This window comes from Leucopleurus acutus (genome assembly GCF_964270905.1).
Source record: "Leucopleurus acutus genome assembly, chromosome: X".
NCBI classification, from domain to species: Eukaryota; Metazoa; Chordata; class Mammalia; order Artiodactyla; family Delphinidae; genus Leucopleurus; species Leucopleurus acutus.
Window position 1 is genome coordinate 117,244,225 of NC_139148.1, and position 21,738 is coordinate 117,265,962.

Below are 21,738 nucleotides of genomic sequence, written 5' to 3' on the forward strand. Positions count from 1 at the left end.
CGAATGAACTTTTTGGCCAAGCGAATTAAAAACTGTTAAGACATCTACACATACATATATAATTATAAATCTGTTACTAAACACTTATTCCATTAAAGGAAATGCCCCACCTTCACCCAACGCACAACACAGAAAAGCATGAAACTAAATTTTATCTCAAATGCTTTAGGGAAAATCTCCTCACAGTGGTTATCTGGGGGAGGAGGTGAAGGAGAGGGGAATTTTTATTATCTACATTATCTATTTCTATAAGTTTTAACTTATTTACAGTGAGCCTATAATTTTATTAAATAATAGTATTAATTTTGAGGCATTAAAAAAAGCAATAAAGGGACTTCCCTGGTGGTGCAGTGGTTAAGAATCCACCTGCCAATGCAGGAGACATGGGCTCGATCCCTGGTCCAGGAAGATCCCACATGCCGCGGAGCAACTAAGCCCGTGTGCCACAACTACCGAGCCTGCGCTCTAGAGCCCGCAAGCCACAACTACTGAGCCCATGTGACACAACTACTGAAGCCCATGTGCCTAGAGCCCGTGCTCTGTAACAAGAGAAGCCACCTCAATGAAGAGTAGCCCCCGCTCGTCGCAAGTAGAGAAAGCCCGCACACAGCAACGAAGACCCAATGCAGCCAAAAATAAATGAATAAAAATTAATTAATTAATTAATTTTTTAAAAAAGCAATAAAGACATTAACCAAAGGGCAAAGTATACTGAGGCGCTAACTACTTAAAAGGAGCCCTTGGGTAAATAGCTTTGAAGAGTGAAGAGATACAATAATGTGAATAACGGAACCTTATTTTATCTGTATCGTGACATTTTTATAATGCTAGGGATTTATTTGTAAATATAGGCAGGACCTAGTTTCTTTTTTTTTAATTAATTAATTAATTTTATTTATTTATTTTTGGCTGTGGTGGGTCTTCGTTGCTGCGCGCAGGCTTTCTCTAGTTTTGGCGAGTGGGGCTACTCTTCATTGCAGTGCGCGGGCTTCTCATTGCGGTGGCTTCTCTTGTTGCGGAGCATGGGCTCTCGGCACGCGGGCTTCCATAGTTGTGGCTCGTGGGCTCTAGAGCGCAGGCTCAGTAGTTGTGGCGCACGGGTTTAGTTGCTCCGCGGCATGTGGGATCTTCCCGGACCAGGGCTTGAACCCACGTGCCCTGCATTGGCAGGCAGATTCTTAACCACTGCACCACCAGGGAAGCCCAGGACCTAGTTTCTTAAATAATAAAAGGGAAGTACATTACCCAAGCAAGTTCTAGAAAGATTACTGATGAGTGATTAGATTGCATTCTCTGGGTATCATTAATGAGTTAAGGGCAATCTTTTTCAGAATCAAAGTGGCCAGACAGCTTCCTGCAGTCCTATGATTATTATTTCTCCCACACATCTCTGAGGCATTTAGACTTAGGTCTGCTCAAAGAGCTTAGGGCTAAAAAAGGAAGTTAGCACATGACCTCTCTTATTGTTGTATTCTGCCATGGTGATCCTTAGAGTAGCAGGAAGGGCTTTGTACTATATTACACGGGCTAGAATTAGTAGACAGAAGGGGACATAGTTAAGGTGGAACAGTTGTCTGAGCTTTGAATTCTTTTGCTTTTTTAGGTTTTGCTGCCTTGATGTAGTCTAAGTACAACTTGGTTTCAAGATATCTAATCATAGATTTTTTTCCCAGTTCTGTTCTCGTCTTATTTTTGACATACACATACAAGTACAAACAATTCTGTTAACCAATGAAAACTACAAGATTTTTGGTCTGAAGACCAAGAAAGTACAAAAGTCACAGTCAAAAAAGCTTTGAAAAGATTGACTTACCACTGGATTTAATTTCTCGGACATAATTACTAGGGAACCAGCCTGTTCTCCCATTTAATGTGCCTTCCCACCAGCCTCCTTCTTCAACTCTAGTGACATAAATGATGTCCCCTTTACAGACAGACAGTTCATCTTCATTAGTCTGCTTAAAGTTGAATCTCGCCTTTACTATCAACTGGTGACTTCCATTTTCCGTCATCTCCTGGAGAAACAAAAGTCACACCAGATTAGGCGCTCATCTCAATGAGGCAGGGGCAGACATTCTATGAATTTAGGCAAATAAAGTAGGGTGACCAAGGATAAAACCTCAGGTCCATCTCAGTCTTGAGTTTTTAATTTAGGAACGGGCCTAACATGGGTAGGTCTTGGGGGAATGAGGGGAAGGGGATTAATAAAGCCCTCAAAATTGTAGGCAAACTTTTGCATTTGTGAGAATGTGTATTTTGGAGGGGGTCATAGCTTTTATTTCCTTCTCCCCCACCAATTATCTAAAGATTTTTTTTTTTTTTTTTTTGGCCACGCCGCTCAGCTTGCGGGGATCTTAGTTCCCCGACCAGGGATCGAACCCAGGCCCCCTGCAGTGGAAGCTCGGAGTCCTAACCACTGGATTGCCAGGGAAGTCCCAAAAGATACTTATTTAAATGAGCCAGGAAACAAAGTAGAGTAATAAACTATCCCACTCTGCCTCTACCCAACACCCGAAGTCTTACATAATTCCGTGACCAAGATTAGGTACCAACCTCCTCTCATAAAATCTGCCTCCCCCTTCCAATTACTAAGAATATCTTAAATTGGCTAAGACTTATTCATATGCGAAGATCAAATATCCCACAGTTACCTAAGTCTGGAGTTCTTAACCTGTCACATGTCCCTTTGAGAAGCTGATAGCACAATAAGCCTTGACCCAAAACACAGACCAGTAAGTTCACACACACAGATTTTACAGACAATTTGAGAGGCCCCAAGGGGTATGGAACCATAGAGTGCTCATCAGCTTCTGAAAGAGATCTGCAATCTCCAAAGATTAAGTGCTTTGGAAGTAATTAAAGTACTTTGGAAGTAATAGCTCATGAGGGCTTAAAGCAAGTGGGTGGATTTTGACAAGGAATAAAGGTCTCAAAAGAGCAGAAGCTAGGGCGCTCCCTCCCAAATGAAAGCTCCCATGGGGGGTGGGGGGGAGGGAGATGCAAGAGGCAAGAGATATGGGAACATATGTATATGTATAACTGATTCACTTTGTTGTGAAGCAGAAACTGGCACACCGTTGTAAAGCAATTATACTCCAATAAAGATGTAAAAAATGCAAAACAAAAAAGACCAAATGCAAAGATAACCGAGCTATCCCAATATAGGAGCTCGGTGCCAGGCACTATTTAGTTCTCCTAATAAGCCCGGGGGAGAGGGGAAATAACAGCAAACTTCCCTCCGGAAGTCGCCCTAATGACTGACATTTGCATAGCATTCTCAGTTGCTCAGTTCTAGAAAGGGACAGGACTTTGGGGCTTCAACCCCGATTTTCAGACTCTCTGCCCCACATGCCTTTGATTTGTTCCCATGGGCCAGCCTCAACTGGGGCGAGGTTCCAAATTTGTTTTCTCACAACGCCCCAAACAACAGGATGGCTATGTCACCACCTATGGAGATGTAACCGAGATAGCAATCGAAGTTTACAAATTTTAAAACAGGCAGGGGGAATTGGGGACCAGACTTACCACTGGCTTTGACTGCCTTTGCAGCCCTGGAGCTGTGCTAGGAACTGCTCCCTGTGGGTTTGTCTGAGAGCTATTAGCAGCGCTAAGAGAAGAGGAACGTCCACATGGCCTTTCTGAGAGCTGATCTGTGAAAAGAGGAAAAGGCACCGTAAAGAGAACCCCTTGTGTCAGAAAAACATCTACAGCTTAATATTATCTTTCACGGGACATTATCAAAGGCAACCTAATCATAATTCTAACTGCTCTATGATGAACATGCCGAGCTTATTTCATTCCCCCCCCCGCCTCCCTTTTTGGTGGCCAACTTCTTTTTCTTAACCTTACTGGCCATTGCTCTCCAGTAGAATGAAAAACAGCGACAGAACCACATTTTCTCTTAACCCATTTCCCTACAACTCTTCCCTCCTGAACCCGTTGCAACAGTATGCCCTGTTAGCCCAGGCAGAACTATATTGGGTACCAAACAGCTGTTTGTGGCTCTTATTACTTTGAAATATTTCAAATTTCTCGCTTTGTTTTTTGGCCTATAACTGAGTGGTTCTTTTCTTCCTCACATGGAACAGTCTGTGTGGCACATATAACGTAAAATCCCTCTTATGCCTGGGGGTAAGGGGTGGGGAGAATGAGAATGAGAGAGAATGTGTGTTTGAGAAAGATGCAATCTTGATACTGGAATTATTTTTTTTTAAAAAAATCAAACTCAAGAGTCTTCTCTTCCTTGAAACCTTGTGAAATTCAATCAGCCCAGCGCTGAGCTGGGTGTTTTCAGTATGGCGAGAGCCATACTAAAGGGAGGAGCTGGCTTCCTGACAAATTCAAATGAGGGTTCTTTTCCTCTCCATTTATTTTTAAAAGATATAAACTGCAAAAGTCTAAAGCCCAAACATTCCCGAGGCGACAAGCTCAGTATCCAAGTAATTTCCTTGATGCTGTGGGTTTTAACTTTCACCTCCTTGTATTTTATAAATATCTGTGGCAAGGGAAGAGACTGTAAAACTTGCTAGGAGAGTTTGGCAAAGGAACATATAATTTGTATGGCATAATGTTCGAATTATACGATCCTCCCTGCCCAGAACTGGAGAGTTGTCATGTGTGTTAAATATAGTTACTTGAATTAGCTGTACTTTCTGCTATACGCCTTGCAATAGCTCCAAAGCATTTTCTTCCAGAGAGCAAAAGAACAACTTCAGAGAAGTATTTTTACATTTATTGCTATTATATACAGCTCTTTTGACTAAAACTATAATTACTTGATAGCTTCCTAGATGCTCCAGCCTATTTGGCACTTGATTATGTTGTCTGTTCTTGTTCTCTCATTGTTTCACGTGGGTAAGTTGAGTCTCCCTAAATAGACAGTAATTTTCTCCAGGGCAGGGACCAAGTCTTACACTTCCTTTGTGGCACCTGGCAGTGCTGGGCACACAGCCTGTTGACTCTCTAACGGTTTGAGCATCAGGACCCGTGATGGAGCATCAGGGCTCTGGAGTCAGTCAGATGTGGGTCTGAATCCCAGGTCTGCTGCTTACTTTCTACTTGGGCCACTATGGGCCTGACTTTCCTTATCTGTAATACGGACCTAATACTAACAGGTCCCAGGCTTGTTTCAAAGATTGAATGAGACCACCGATGGCTTTTAGGACAGCAGAGACCCATGGTAAGGGCTCAACACATTTTAACTATGGTTATTACTGCCCAGCTGTAGGTAAGATACTATATCACGGAAGGAATGAAGTTATACTTTAAGGTTGTCATCATCTGCTTCGCATTTACTAGGATTTATATTTCATTCCGCCAACGTGATGCATACTAAACATTTAAATAAATGATGTTCTTTTCACTCACTATGAACCTGAGGTTTCATTTCCAGCGCAAGGTTACTGAAGGGTTCCTTAACATGGACAAAGGCATACAGAAAACTATGAGAAAAAATATGTCTCTGGCAGAGAAACGGAAGTAACGGCTGCATTTTGTAAACTTTATGAAAAAGGGAACTGATATTTTTTCCTTTTTATTTTCTGTCTTGTTATACTCCACTGCCTATTCAATAGCTTTGAATGAAATTGTTTCTTGGTTCTTATTATATTAAGGGCATTAGAATAACCTCTGTGACAGTTATGTTTAAATCCTAAACTATGACAGATTAAAGTATCTGGCACCCATCAGGGTTTCTTTAGGGGGAGGAGAGAAGTCTGCCCCAATCGCACAATCCTGGCCATAGATAGTTGGCTCCTAGGGTAATCAGAGACATGTGAACCCAAATGTGTCACCCAGAACCCATCTGTCCCAAGCCCTGCTTACCTTCTGTCGCTTTGCTGACAGCTAAAAGAGTGCTCAGAACCTTGGAGAAATTGACCCCTGCATGAAGGTCATCAGGATCAAATACCTATGAGAAAGGAAATTGAAACTGTTAAGACACTGTAAGTATTCAACTCAACAAACCAAACTATCAGAAGGCCACTTCCTCTAGCTCTCAGGAGAAAAAAAAATGTAAAAGCCAAGACCCAAACCTCTGTATACCTTTGGGGGAGAAATGAAAGCAGCAGCTGAGCTGCCTAATGACATGTGGCAGGCCATCAGTGAGTCAGAGAGAAGCAGTAATGGGAAATGAGAGCCACGCCGAGGCCAGGGCCCACTAGGAAATGCACAGACCTGCTCTTCTGACCTGAGCCCATCAATACTCTCAGCCCAGTTACTGGAAACTGTGCTGGGTTACAGTCAATGCCCATCACCTACAGAAGGAGGGGAAGCCTTTGTAACACACTTTCCTCTGTACAGTTTATTCACTGTTGTCAGCCAGGGCACTGTCTGCAGGGCCTTCCTCTCTGCAGCCCATCCTCCCCAAGGCCACCCACTGGGTCCCAACTCCATGTCGCCCAACTTTCTGCCCAGGCCTGCCTCTTGCTCCCAGCCTCAATGCCTGGTTTCTGCCCCTTGACCTTGCCCCTCTCAGCTCATCTTCATGGATTTGACCCTTGGGCGGCCTAAGCCTATAGGTTCTTCCTGGCCTTAGGTGACTATTCCAGATATGACCTCTGACCTTCCTGGTATTGCTCAACTGCCAGCAGCAAAACATTAAAGAAATACAATATTTCACTTGGCCTGTCGCAACCACCATTCTGATATCCCACTGTCCCTAGGGAAGATACCAAGCAGTTGTTATTTGAAAGACAATTGTTAATTTAAAAATGTATTCAGGGCTTCCCTGGTGGCGCAGTGGTTAAGAATCCGCCTGTAAATGCAGGGGACACGGGTTCGAGCCCTGGTCCGGGAAGATCCCACATGCCACGGAACGACTAAGCCCATGCGCCACAACTACTGAGCCTGCACTCTAGAGCCCGCGAGCCACAACGACTGAGCCCACATGCCACAACTACTGAAGCCCGCACACCTAGAGCCCGTGCTCCCAACAAGAGAAGCCACTGCAATGAGAAGCCTGCGCACCGCAATGAGAGTAGCCCCTGCTCACCAAACCAGAGAAAAGCCCACGTGCAGCAATGAAGCCCCAATGCAGCCAAAAATAAAATAAATAAAATAAAAATAAATAAATTAAAAAAAAATAAAATGTATTCAATATCTTGTAATAACCTGTAATGGAAAAGAATCTGAAAAAGAATAGATATATAACTGAATCACTTTGCTGTACACCTGAAACACTGTAAATCAACTCTATTTCAGTAAAAAAAAATTAAAATTTTTAAAAATATAAAAATTAAAATGCATTCATTGTTTTAAAATGTATGGAGGTGTCTTCTAGTCTCATAAACGTGTATTTGAATCAAGAAGTATGCTCAAGCACAGGCACAACCTATTAATCTGCCAGCCAATGATGCCAATCTATATATATCTATAGGTAGCCCGACGCCCACCTTCTGGATGGAAACACACCTTCAAAAAACATTTCATTCCAGGATGTCTAGAAGTTTGCTCCCTTTTTTTTCCCCAACGTGGTGATGGGAATAAAATGTACCTTTGCACGTTGGACATGGTTGGTAATGAGCCTAGGATTTTGAAGGATCTGTCTTCCCGTCAGGTAGAGACATTTGTTCCATATCTAATCCTCATGTTTTCTGGGAGCCACGTCAAGACCCAATTTTATCTTTTTTGTGTACATATTCTAGAAGACCTAAAATCGGTCTCTCGAATGAAAATATAGAGTATCGGGGCTTCCCTGGTGGTGCAGTGGTTGAGAGTCCGCCTGCCGATGCAGGGGACACGGGTTCGTGCCCCGGTCCGGGAGGATCCCACATGCCGCGGAGCGGCTGGGCCCGTGAGCCATGGCCGCTGAGCCTGCGCGTCCGGAGCCTGTGCTCCGCAACGGGAGAGGCCACAACAGTGAGAGGTCCGCGTACCACAAAAAAAAAAGAAAGAAAATATAGAGTATCTATTTTTTTTCAAATTTGGGGGGGCATCAGTATAAACAATATATGCAAATGTGTGCCCCTTCTGAGACTTAGAACTCTTTTTTTTTTTATTTTTTTTAATTTTTGGCTGTGTTGGGTCTTTGTTGCCGCACGAGGGCTTTCTCTATTTGCGGCGAGCGGGGGCTGCTCTTGGTTGCGGTGCACAGGCTCTAGGCACGCACGGGCTTCAGTAGTTGTGGCACACGGGCTTCAGTAGTTGTGGCACATAGGCTTCAGTAGTTGTGGCTCGCAGGCTCTAGAGTGCAGGCTCAGTAGTTGTGGCGCACGGGCTTAGTTGTTCCGCAGCATGTGGGATCTTCCCGGACCAGGGCTCGAACCCGTGTCCCCTGCATTGGCAGGCGGATTCTTAACCACTGCGCCACCAGGGAAGTCCCCACACTCTTTATTCATTTAATCAATGAATGTTTTGCATTCAAACTTAAAATGACTGAAGAGCCCAATCACATCTAAAAATGAAACACTAATACACTTCTAGCAAAGGGGGAATGTCGATATTACTAAAGAGTTAAATGACACTATGATCCAAATATGTTCCTGAATGCTACAATCTAAAATGCAAACGTTGGACTTCCCTGGTGTTCAGTTGTATTGGTACTTGGCTGAATTTGAGAACAAATAAACTGATCAGAAAATGAAACGTGCATCAACAAGAGGCACTGTGTCTGCTTGAGGGAAGTTGCCTGCACTATACACAGTTCCCTTTATAGAAAACCTCAATACACTAGAATTTACCCACAGATGCTGTACTGAAGCACTCGGAACTCCATAGGAAGAAGTTGGAAGAGGCCTCTCGGGACCAGCAGAGAAGGCAATGCCTGAGGGTTATGATTTCCAAGCAGATGGAAGGTTAGATAGAACCATGAATGCCCTCTACGGCACTGCACCCTCACGAGCCTCACATGGAACAGTACCGAACATTCCACCCCAGACCTTTCTTCCATGCACTTGAGATTGGTCACCTACTAAAATAGAAATATTATTTGGAGGGAGTGCAATACTTTCAGCTGTTATCAGTCTTTTACATCTTAGTGGAAACGAGAGGTGTGAGACCAAGTTTAGAGATGATGATGTGGAGAAAAACTAAGGGCACTGGCACCCAACTGGGAAAAAGCAAGGGAGATTCCCCCAGCATGGAGAGGGTGCGGGCAGAGCAAAGAGAAGTAGATTCCAATACAAGCCACTTGCGTAGGCCTAATCCCAGCCATTTATATGTGCAAAATGGAGAACCAATTCCCCTTTTCTATCTGCAAAGCAGTGGGATGGTTTAAAGGTGATGCAAATTTGTACTTTGACGCCGTTATGCGATTTCACAATACAAAGTCCCGATGACACTCATCTCCCTATACTCTGTGCAAGCCTCACTCGCCTGTTTAGTGTCTCTGGTATGAAACTGAGTCCCAGATTAGCTGAACTTTCTTGATTCCTATTTTGGTGCAGAAATTAGCTGCTCGGTTCCCGTTGGATCTGTGAAGGTCAGATGAACGGCAGGATTCCCTCCCTCCATTTACCACTACTGTGAGGCAGACAGGTAAGAAAGGATTGCTTCTTAGACTACAGCTCGATGGTTTCAAGGTCCCACGCCTGCAATGGGATGAGGCAAGGTTCAAGTATAACAACGACAAAAAAACATTTACTTTAGGCTGGGTAAGCAATAGGAGAGACAAGGATTAAAGTTCATTCAAGATTTTTTTTTAAGTATTTACATAGAGCCAGCCTAAGGTCTAATCCTACATCGGCAGCTGAAATCAGACAAGGCATTTCATTTTTAAACGTATCCCCACATTTTTCCATTTTGGAGATCCACAATGACAGCAAAACCTATTTTCCATCCACTAAACACCAGGTGTTAATTCTGAACCATTGGGGATCTGCCAGTATAAACTGCACAGAAGTTAATATTTATATGGCTTTACAAATAGATCCTTTCTGGAGGAGTTTTCAGTTTCAACATGTATGCTATTTTATGACATTTTCCCTAAACTGAGAAAAGCAAGGAAGCACAGGAGAAGACACTCCCCCCAGCCACTTGGTAGTCCTACAGCTACGATTTCTTGACTTACCAAGCCCTTGCTATGCGCTATATGCTGACACCATGCTTGGAGTCTTCATTGCCCTTGATTCTCCGAGCAAGCCTGTAATGTGTGTACAATTATTTCCCCCATTTTATAGATAAGTAAACAGTGACTCAGAGTAAGCAGTTAAGTCACAAAGCAAGAAAGTGATGGAACCAATAAAAATACACAAGAAAGTGCTCCAAGAGGCATCTTAGCCCTGTATGCACATTTTATGTTTTCATAAGACATGAAAAAGATGAGAAAGAAATCTGTGAGTTTGTACACAAAAAGAAATCCCTTGCTGCTGTCGCTATGAAATCCCTTGCAGCATCTGTACCATACGCAGTAAGTTTGTTACAACCTCTAAGATGACTTAATTCAACTAATTGTGACAAAGAGAAAATGGCCTATATGAGAAGACCGTCTCCCCAGGGGCTTTGCCTAACTCATGTGCTGTCCTTCTCATTTCAAGGGGCAGCCCTGACCCAGCAGGCACCTGGTCATGTTTGCCAGAAGGGGGTTAGGGCTGCTCTGAGTTACTTCTATTTGTTCATCTGGTTCCATCGTCCACATAAGTGAGGTGTTAGCTGGGGGGGGGGGGGGTGCAGAGGGAGGGCGGCATCCAGCCCATGGTTATAGGACCAAGTGAAACCATTCCTCGGCATCATGCTCTCAGCACCTGAGGTAACCAGTCACGGCCCCAGCCACATCCTTGTTAAGAGAAGAAGCCATACCGTATGCTAGTTCAGATACCTAGTGATGGGTGACGCCTGTGATGCCTCTAATGTCATGTGGCTTCAGTACCATTCAGTGAACTTCATTTAAAGTTAATATAGGGTTTGAAGTGATCACAATAGGCTCCATCACTCAACTATTAAAGTCTAATCAACTGCAAAGCAAGTGATTCAGTGGGACCACATGGACATAGCTTATGTTTCAGGCCCATTTTTTTTAAAAAATTCCAAATATTTCAGGAACATTCCATCCCTTCCTTGTTCTTACTGAATAAGATCTTAAATTAACTTAGCCCGTCTTGAATCACATTCTCTTATCCTCACAGCTGAGCACACTGCCTCTGTTAACCCCTGAACTTGGGAGGAAATGTCATTACGTTGTGCGACAGAGAAAGCAAATCTGAGCTGCTTAGTCATATTTCACCGGGTGGCAGTGCTCCTGGCTCTGTGGACATGACCTGGGATGCTTCCACTCAGCTCCTACTAAAAGCAGCCACCAAGTCAGCAACAAATAATGCTCTCAGCTCAGAAGCTGGACTCAATTCGTCACTGGTATTCCACTTACTAGAATACAGTGGATGGCATGTGTACCCTGCCTGGTTTTAAATAATAACTGTTTCAATTTGATATGGAGTAAACCCTGCTCTCTACTTCTCTCTTATTTCCTTCCTTTCTCTCCATTTCAGCAGTTTAGGGAACAAGATGTGACTTATGCATGTAGTTGCAGTAACATCAGTATACTGAAAAGAGCCCTGATGTGAGGGTCAGGAGACCTTGACTCCATCCCAGATTTGTCACTGCCGAGCAGTCGTGAGGACCTAAGGAAAGCAACACTACTTTCTTTGTGGCTCTGTTTCACATCAGGACAGTGAGAGATGTCTTTGACCAAAGGAGCACAGGAAAAGGCCTGCTGGTCCATCATCTGAATAGGGGCTCCCAAAGGCAGCATCTCGGCTGGGTCTCCAGGGTCCAGAATCTGGCCTTCAGTTCTCAAGGCTCTTGAAAATGGACTTATATTAACCACATTCACAAAAGGCCAATGCATAAGCCAAAATGCCAATTTACTAATTAAAAAAAAAAAGAACCATGAAGAGGATTGGATACTCCCATTTTATGGGCCAGATCACTCTCTCCCAATAGAGGAATCTACATAGTACGCCAAATTACAATTAGAAATTTGCTAGATAAAACAGAATCAAAGCAAAGGGAGTCTGGGGTATCACGGCCTAACATAATTATTACCTGTTTAGAGTTGATTTTTTCAAAATGTCATTTTTTTTACATCTTTATTGGACTATAATTGCTTTACAATGGTGTGTTAATTTCTGCTTTATAACGAAGTGAATCAGTTATACATATACATATGTTCCCATATCTCTTCCCTCTTGCCTCTCCCTCCCTCCCACCCTCCTTATCCCACTCCTCTAGGTGGTCACAAAGCACCGAGCTGATCTCCCTGTGCTATGCGGCTGCTTCCCACTAGCTAGCTATTTTACGTTTGGTAGTGTATATATGTCCATGCCACTCTCTCACTTTGTCACACCTTACCCTTCCCCCTCCCCATATCCTCAAGTCCATTCTCTAGTAGGTCTTTGTCTATTCCCATCCTACCCCTAGGTTCTACATGACATTTTTTTTCTTAAATTCCATATATATGTGTTAGCATACGGTATGTGTCTTTCTCTTTCTGACTTACTTCACTCTGCAGGACAGACTCTAGGTCCATCCACCTCATTACAAATAGCTCAATTTCGTTTCTTTTTATGGCTGAGTAATATTCCATTGTATATATGTGCCACATCTTCTTTATCCATTCATCCGATGCTGGACACTTAGGTTGCTTCCATCTCCAGGCTATTGTAAATAGAGCTGCAATGAACATTTTGGTACATGACTCTTTTTGAATTATGGTTTTCTCAGGGTATATGCCCAGTAGTGGGATTGCTGGGTCATATGGTAGTTCTATTTGTAGTTTTTTAAGGAACCTCCATACTATTCTCCATAGTGGCTGAACCAATTCACATTCCCACCAGCAGTGCAAGAGGGTTCCCTTTTCTCCACCCTCTCCAGCATTTATTATTTCTAGATTTTTTGATGATGGCCATTCTGACTGGTGTGAGATGATATCTCATTGTAGTTTTGATTTGCATTTCTCTAATGATTCTAAAGAATGTTGAGCATTCTTTCATGTGTTTGTTGGCAATCTGTGTATCTTCTTTGGAGAAATGTCTATTTAGGTCTTCTGCCCATTTGGGGATTGGGTTGTTTGGTTTTTTGTTATTGAGCTGCATGAGCTGCTTGTAAATTTTGGAGATTAATCCTTTGTCAGTTGCTTCATTGCAAATATTTTCTCCCATTCTGAGGGTTGACTTTTGGTCTTGTTTATGGTTTCCTTTGCTGGGCAAAAGCTTTGAAGTTTCATTAGGTCCCATTTGTTTATTTTTGTTTTTATTTCCATTTCTCTAGGAGGTGGGTCAAAAAGGATCTTGCTGTGATTTATGTCATAGAGTGTTCTGCCTATGTTTTCCTCTAAGAGTTTGATAGTTTTTGGCCTTACATTTAGGTCTTTAATCCATTTTGAGCTTATTTTTGTGTATGGTGTTAGGGAGTGATCAAATCTCATACTTTTACATGTACCTGTCCAGTTTGTCCAGCACCACTTATTGAAGAGCCTGTCCTTTCTCCACTGTACATTCCTGCCTCCTTTATCAAAGATAAAGTGACCATATGTGCGTGGGTTTATCTCAGGGCTTTCTATCTTGTTCCATTGATCTATCTTTCTGTTTTTGTGCCAGTACCATACTGTCTTGATTACTGTAGCTTTGTAGTATAGTCTGAAGTCAGGGAGCCTGATTCCTCCAGCTCCGTTTTTCGTTCTCAAGATTGCTTTGGCTATTCGGGGTCTTTTGTGTTTCCATACAAATTGTGAAATTTTTTTTTCTAGTTCTGTGAAAAATGCCAGTGGTAGTTTGATAGGGATTGCATTGAATCTGTAGATTGCTTTGGGTAGTAGAGTCATTTTCACAATGTTGATTCTTCCAATCCAAGAACATGGTATGTCTCTCAAAATGTCATTTTTTAAATGGCCTATATATAAATTCGGGCTTTAACTTGCCACCACTGCCTCGTGGGACTCGAACTGCAATTGTGGACAGCTTTGACCATCTATGTCCTTTTGTCTCTGTGGATTTATATAGAGTCACTTTAGATAACTAATACGGGCTTCTAGATGACTTGGACCTCATCTCATCCACAGCTAGGAAGTCAAGCTCCCCAGAGCTCCTGTAATAGGAGCAAAGCCCTGAGCGTAATTGTCACTGCTCACACCTCATCGAGAAGTCCCCAAATCCACTCCGGGATGGCTTCCTCAGCATCACTGACATCAACATATCCCACCTTATGATCGCCATTCTTCCTTGTTAGCACTCATCTAGGGCAAAAACCGTTTTCTCCACAACAGAGATTTATCCTCAGTTGAGTAGCAAGTGTTGAGGAAAGTGGCGAATGAATGAGGAATGATACAGGCATCTTGGTGGGGATGGTCCCAGGATTAAAAAGAGAAAGAACAGCTGGCTTTGGATAATCTCACCGAAAAGAGAGTAGGCACGAAGGAAAGGGAAAGATGAAATCTCTCCTGTCAATAGCGTTTGCCAAGCCAAGGGTGGGAAGCCAGAGGCTTTGAACCAGCTGCCTCTCAGCCCGCTGGCCGCTGTGGCCCTCCCCCTGCCCCTCCTCCTGTGTCTCTGTCACTAGAGCCACACTGGCTGCCAGTTTTGAGGGATGCGGGCGGATGGGTGATGCCCCAGCTGCTGGAGCATCTGTGCGCCAGAGCTGGGGGTGTCCTTCCCAAGCCTCAAGCTACCAACACGTCGGAGAAGGGGACTTACTTCTTAGTTGTGAAAATTGGAATGAGGAACACATTTTCCCAGGGACATAGTGTCACCTGCGCCACTTAGTCTCTATGACATCCACAGTTCAGCCACATTAGTTATTAAACTAGCCGCTGTGGGCCAGCCAGAAAACAGAATCACCACGTAGCACCTTGTTTCTATGGGAAAATGTGTTCTGTGTTCCTAACAATAACTTAAAAACAAATATTTGGAAAATAATCCATTTTTATACTGAAGAATGCCTGAACATGGGGTCCCAGATCAACGTCCTCATCCTTATATTTCTTCCTTGTCCTTTCACGTAAAGGAGGAATTTAAAAAGGAGGAATTAAAAAGAAAAAAAATACCCTAGACACTCCGAGTACTATTTATTTTGGAACTCCCCGTGATGAATCCAGCGACACGTGTGAAGACCATGAAAATAAGCTCAGAAAGTGTAACAGCCGACAGTTCCTGACTGTTTAACCGTCCAGGCGGTTAAGGAGGAGACTCTCCTGTGAAGATAGGGTTCCTGCAGCCCCTGTTTTCCTAGGAGCCTCCTGCGATTTAGGGTTGGAGCCCGAGAACCTAGCAGAAGCAGCTGCTTCAGGACAACTTCCATGCACAGGAGAGACTGGTGTTAAATGAGCCCTACCCAAAGCTGAGGGAGGCAGGAGGGCAATGAGCACAGGAGCCCCTCCTCCAGCGGTCTCATCCGCTGCCTTCCTTAAAGTCCTCCACTGACTCACCCTCACCTCTCTTTCTTCTGAACAGCTACAGCCTTGCAGTCTGGGTAGATGCTGCACACGTGCACTCTCAGTCACCTACCGCTGTAATATTCTGTATTTATTCTGTGAGGGTTAAGATTAGCCCTGGCTTTCCCATTGGAAAGCCAACTGTTTGCAGTGCAAAGGGTCCCCCAGCCCTGGTCCAGCATTCAACACATGAGACACTCGATAAATAGTCATTCATTGGTGGCTTGACGGAATGGACTGTCAGAGAAACTTAAATATAAATTGCACCTAGAATGTAAGCCCCACGAAGCCAGTTCTTTCCAACCTTTTTCACGGCTGGATCCTCAACGTCTAGAAGAGTGCCTGTCACATAGTAGGTGCTCGATAAATGTTTGATGAGTTAATGAAAGTTTAGAAGCTCTCGCCAATTGGTGATTAATTATAATTGAGGAAAAGGCATTGCCGAAATTACAGTAAAGGCAAAAAGAAATATCATTAAGGAAGAAAAAAATCCATTTCCATGTGACTTTTCAGGAAACATCTGTTATCTAAAATAATATACACCTGTGCTCATCTGCAAACTGAAGCCCTGTGACCATGACATGACCAAAGATGCTTCAAACCCCATGGTGGTGGATTTCATTAACTCGTCTGCCGATGCGATTACTGGTGTGTCCCAGGTAGTACAGGTTCCTTTAAATCTCCTCCCAAAGCACCATGATGTGAGCACTATAGAGAAGGGACACTGGAAAGAACTGGGAGATGTTACTGTTTGGCTGGGCTGGGCTATCTTTTTTTTTTTAACTGTTTATTGTAAAATAGCTTAAATGACAGCCACTAAGAGCCACATTCACCTGTTCATCCCTTGCTCTAAAAGAGGCTCTGAGTCCCAGCAGGGCACATGGGATGTGGCAAAACACGGCAAAGTAACCCACGAGAAGTAAGAAGAGGTGATAGGCAATTGGCAAGACTACAAATCACACACCTGAAGTCCCTCTTCCACCAGCTAATCCGGGTGGGAAGGATGTTGTACCAAAGTTTCTCCCACTTTCTTTCTTTCAAGATCACCTTCAACCATTCATTCGGCAAAGACTTTTGGCGCACTTTGCTTACGTCTCTATGTGAGTCACTTTTTCAAGTCTGCCCTTTTCAGAGATGTCCATCAATGCCTAACAGACATCAATCAACCAATTAATTAACTAATTAATTAATTAACTAATTAATTTTCCTCCACCTGACCCCAAACAGGATCTGTGCCTAGGAAACCATCCAAACACAGGAAGGTGGGTGCTCGGGAGCTCAGATAGCCAAGCCATCAGGAAAGGTGCTTTCAGTTAAAATCCACGTCTCTCAGCCTAAGGTAACCCAGCCTATAACTGCCTACAAGGTCAAGTCCACGCTCTTCGAGCCAGCATTCAAAGTCCTTCTCAAGCTGGTCCCACAACTAGCAAGCCCATCGTTTCTCATCATCACCTCTTTGTATGCCCCAGAATCCTTTGCTTCCTTCACTGTGCCTCTCTCTGCTATGCACACTTCTCCTTATGAAAAAGTTCCCTCAACCGTCTGAATCCTAGCAGTCCTTAGGAGCCCATCCTCCATCACTCTCTTCCATGGGGTCTTCCCCCAACACTACACCTCAGTACACAAAGGGCTTCTCTTTCTCGCAACTCTGTATCATGCTCTAGATTCTAGAAGCTTGGCTACCTAGCCATCCACTTCTACATGCTGCGAAACTCCACTATTTCCCATACACATGCTGCCTTTTTCCACAATTCTCAGTACTCACCATGTAGACAGTGCACAAGCACTTGCTGACTATTCCTCTTTCCTTTCAACCAAAAACTTAAGCAGCTATTTCTTCCACCAGAAACACCTGTCCTTTGGTCATACCTTCCCCAGAAGGAAAGACAGGAGAAGGTAATTTTTTCCTGGTAGAACTTGATAAATCAGGCCTCATATATTTTCCATCACTTGGGAAGATAGATGCTTCTTTTTGAAGAATATGATTGAGAGAAGCAAAGAAAGCTGGCAAAGCATTTACCTCACCCAAAGGAAGTGAAGTTACTACCTGGGATCATTTGGAAGAATCAAAGTTACGGAGTCCTGGATGTGCAAATCTCACACGTGGACAGCCCAGTGAAATCGAGAGAGTTTGGGTAACATGAGGAATAAGAAGTGACCTGAGCACTGGAAAGGCAGAGAAGGTCTTCCAAATGACATTGTGGCACCTAATCTCTCATACCTTTCATTTTTTTTTAACTTTTAAAAACATGAAACAGGTGCTCCAGCTTGACATAAAGAAAGTGAGTAATACTGTATTAGGAAGGACCCAGCTTTCTTTTTAGCCTTATTTTCATCCACTAAAGAGTCATTTCTATGAATAAAGTCAGCTGTTGATAATGTACTATAGACTGTTAGATATGCAATCTATCTAAAATAAATTTTTAAAAATTCATTACCCATTCAACAAATATTTACTGAACACCTGGCATATGCCAGGCACTAATACATAAATTTGTTTTAAGGTAAGAAATAAAAAGGATGCTATATAAAATCTAGCAAATAAAATCACCCACAAGTATACCAACTGTCAAACGTTGTTTTTCATTCTGTTCTCTTTGCTTGAAGATGATTTTTTTAATCCCCAATCAGGATTTTCCCCAATCCATCCCCAAATACCAGCATATCATCAAATAATGCAAACTGGTCATTTTACAGTAAAAATGCTGATTTACACTATCACAACACACATTTCTCCAAAGAAGTGGCTAAATTTCTTTTGTTAGTAAAATACCGCATTCTCTTGGTTTGCATACATTTCTCAGAAATTATTGGTAAGTAGCCCCAGTTTGCTGGAAACCTAGCCATGAAGAACAGACAAATTACAAGACAGAATGTTCCTCAGTGTTGAGACCTGCTTCACAGGCCGGGCTCTTTTTTTTTTTTTTAACATCTTTATTGGGGTATAATTGCTTTACAATGGTGTGTTAGTTTCTGCTTTATAACAAAGTGAATCAGTTATACATATACATATGTTCCCATATCTCTTCCCTCTTGCGTCTCCCTCCCTCCCACCCTCCCTATCCCACCCCTCCAGGCTGTCACAAAGCACCGAGCCAATATCCCTGTGCCATGCGGCTGCTTCCCTCTAGTTATCTACCTTACTACGTTTGTTAGTGTGTATATGTCCGTGACTCTCTCTTCATAAAAGCTGTTAAGAGCTTGACCCCTTCAAGATGCCTCTTAAAGTAATATCCATGTGTTTCCAAAGCATAAGGAAACCTGTATGTTATTGTCTAGGGTGAGACAAGTCCTTATAACACTTACACTCACTGCTTTGCAAACTGCTGCATTTCCTCCCACCTTAATTTAATTCCTTCTCTTCCCTATTGCCCTATTCAATCCCTCAATTGACATGTCTGATCTCTGTAATAATATTCAAGTCCCCAAGAAAGTATAAAGCTGGGATTTTACTCTCTTTCTCTAAGCAGAACTAAGTTAGGAAGGTAAATCTTCTGCCAAGAAGTCAATAAAAATGACACGTGGCTATTATGTCATCTGGGGTGATCCACATCTCTGAACCCACACACCCCTCTGTGTGGAAGGGTCCAGTTTGCCAGGGTATGACAAAGCGGGGAGCTAATTAGACAGATGTCTGGTGTTGTAAGTCCATCTTCCAGATGACAACAAAGGAAGTGGCAATGCAGATGTGGAGCAGCTTCTGGACTGAGTGGACATACACTTCCTCTAAAAACGTAGGTAAGCAAAGGCCCTAAGCAATAGGCAAGTGCGCTCACTCTTCTTCATTTGCAATTCAAAGGCCAGACCTTGTACTTCCTTTTGGTACTAACCCCAAGGTCATCACCAATGGCTCTGCATACCTTATGTTGTGCTGGCAATGTCTTCACCTCTCAGATTGATCCTGGGGGGTCGCCTCAGTGATAACGTATGACCAAATTAGAATGGGGCTGGAGTAGGGGAGAGTGGCCAAGATTGTGTGGTTTGAATAAAGGGCTGTATTGTGCTCTGTTGCCCCCAGAAACAGCCTGGATTAGAATCAACATTAAAACCAAATTAAAGGGGTTTCCCTGGTGGTGCAATGGCTAAGAATCTGCCTGCCAATGCAGGGGACACAGGTTCGATCCCTAGTCCGGGAAGATCCCACATGCCGCAGACCAACTAAGCCCGTGCGTGTACCACGACTACTGAGCCTGCGATCTGGAGCCTGTGAGCCACAACTGCTGAGCCCACGTGCTGCAATACTGAAGCCCGTGTGCCTAGAGCCCGTGCTCTGCAGTGAGAGAAGCCACCGCAATGAGAAGCCCGCGCACCGCAATGAAGAGTAGCCCCCGCTCGCCGCAACTAGAGAAAGCCCGCGCACAGCAACGAAGAACCAACGCAGCCAAAAATAAATAAATTAATAAATAAATTTAATATAAAAAAACAAATTAGAGTTGAATTAGATTTAAAACAAGATAACTTTGACACCTCCCATCAGGAAGATTCAATTGATCAAATTTTGCAATAAAATGCCTTCCTTTTGGTATTATCAGCATACATTCAATCCAATTCAGAAACTATATTTTTCCCTTTTAAGTATTACATACCGTGGGGGGGGGGGGTTGTTTCTTTTTGTTTTGTTTTTGTACAGAGGCAACTGATTTTTTTTTTTTTTTTTTTTTTTTTTTTTTGCGGTACGCAGGCCTCTCACTGTTGTGGCCTCTCCCGTTGCAGAGCACAGCCTCCGGATGCGCAGGCTCAGCGGCCATGGCTCACGGGCCCAGCCGCTCCGCGGCATGTGGGATCTTCCAGGACCGGGGCACGAACCCACATCCCCTGCATTGGCAGGCGGACTCTCAACCACTGCGCCACCAGGGAAGCCCGAGGTGATTGATTTTTATTTTCTCCCCTCGACTATGCCCAAATCAACAGGTTTATTACTTATTTCCTGGGAGCAAGGGGGAAAGTTTTTGTCAGTCATAACCAAAAACAAAAAACCATTTGTTGAATTGTTTAATTCAACTAAATCAGGAAGCATCTTGCTCTGGGGTGGATTTTTAAATTTCAAGCTATTGTAATTACAAAACAAATGCATTTGTTTTAAAAGACACACCAACTATTTCATCCAGGTAAACAAGAGAAACTGAAAATATCCTTTTTACACATTCTCCTAGTTCATGCATAGACTAGAAAAGAGTGAAAGGCTTTCCTGATTTTTCAAGTCCAAGAGGAATCCGTCCAAACCGTTTCTATTATTAGCACACAAAATGGTAGCTAAAGAAGTTACTGTGGTTAACAACTGAATAATTCATAGTCTCGGAAGAATTCTGTTGCTTTGTCTTCTCCACTTCCTCTTTAGAACTGGATCCCCAAACATATTTCTAATCCTGAGTTGTCATAAAGGCAACCATATACAAATTCTTCTCAGCACTTAAAAATTGGCCACACTAAGCACTGAGAACTACAGCAAGACATTAAGCTGGAGACTTAATAGGATCTCTTACAGCCAGTTCATGAAACTCTTAAGATTACACATATATTGTCAGAAATTAGAGTCACAGGTTCCAGTCTGTGTCCCATGGATATCACTGGGCTATAACATCACTGAAATTTAAACTGCCTTTATGCAGTCTTCCAAATAAAATATGTAAACACAGTAAATATGACCTACAAATAATTTTAAATACATTTCAACACCCTCTAATCTAAATTCAAATTATTTTCTATGAAGTGAGGCACTGAGAATTTCAAGTCTGGAAAAAGAAAAAAAAAACACTTCAATTAGTGAGTGAAAGAGGTTAATAATGTTGACAGGATGAACATTTCTGCTGTTCGCCATGACAAGAGAGGTCAAGCCCGCCACCACTCTTCATCTAAAATTCCCAGAAACTGTCAACTTTATTTTGTCTTCAGAAGAGGGATGTTAAGAATTAGAAAATATGTAGGGATTTTAACCTTTGACTTTATTTTCCAGAAACGTTTTTCCAAAAACAAGCGATCTTTGCCAAATAAAGCACAGACCTGAGAAACAAAATGGGTGGATATTTTGTTCCGGGTTTAAGTTTCATCCCCGTCTAAATTCTCAGTGTGGGAATTCCCTGGCGGTCCAGTGGTTAGGACTCCGTGCTTTCACTGCCAAGGGCCCTGGTTCTATCCCTGGTCAGGGAGCTAAGGTCCCGCAAGCCGCATGGCACGGCCAAAAGTTTAAAATATATATATTTTATATATATATATTACATATACCTAATAAGTGACTACCTCAGGTTAGTTCAAGTCCAAGACTCGAGCTCTTAGCCACTGTACTACCATACTACTTCTCAAGAACAAAGGTTCCCTGACCGGGAATCAGACCCAGACCAAGGCAGAGAAAGTTACAAATTCTGGCCACTAGACCACACAGC

The 21,738-nt window shown here is 43.0% G+C and overlaps 1 protein-coding gene across 4 annotated transcripts in view; it reads right to left on the reverse strand.

The window, feature by feature from the left end:
• The window catches only part of ARHGEF6 (Rac/Cdc42 guanine nucleotide exchange factor 6), a gene marked incomplete at its 5' end in the record, with an annotated part of 119,064 nt that overhangs the window by 82,004 nt on the left and 15,322 nt on the right, over positions 1 to 21,738 (reverse strand). For all 4 annotated transcript variants that reach the window (XM_082865278.1, XM_082865277.1, XM_082865280.1 and 1 more), the window contains 3 exons: positions 1,814 to 2,015; positions 3,526 to 3,650; positions 5,824 to 5,908. In XM_082865278.1, coding sequence (XP_082721404.1) covers positions 1,814 to 2,015; positions 3,526 to 3,650; positions 5,824 to 5,908 — 412 coding nt within the window. The remainder of the gene's footprint in view (positions 1 to 1,813; positions 2,016 to 3,525; positions 3,651 to 5,823; positions 5,909 to 21,738) is intronic.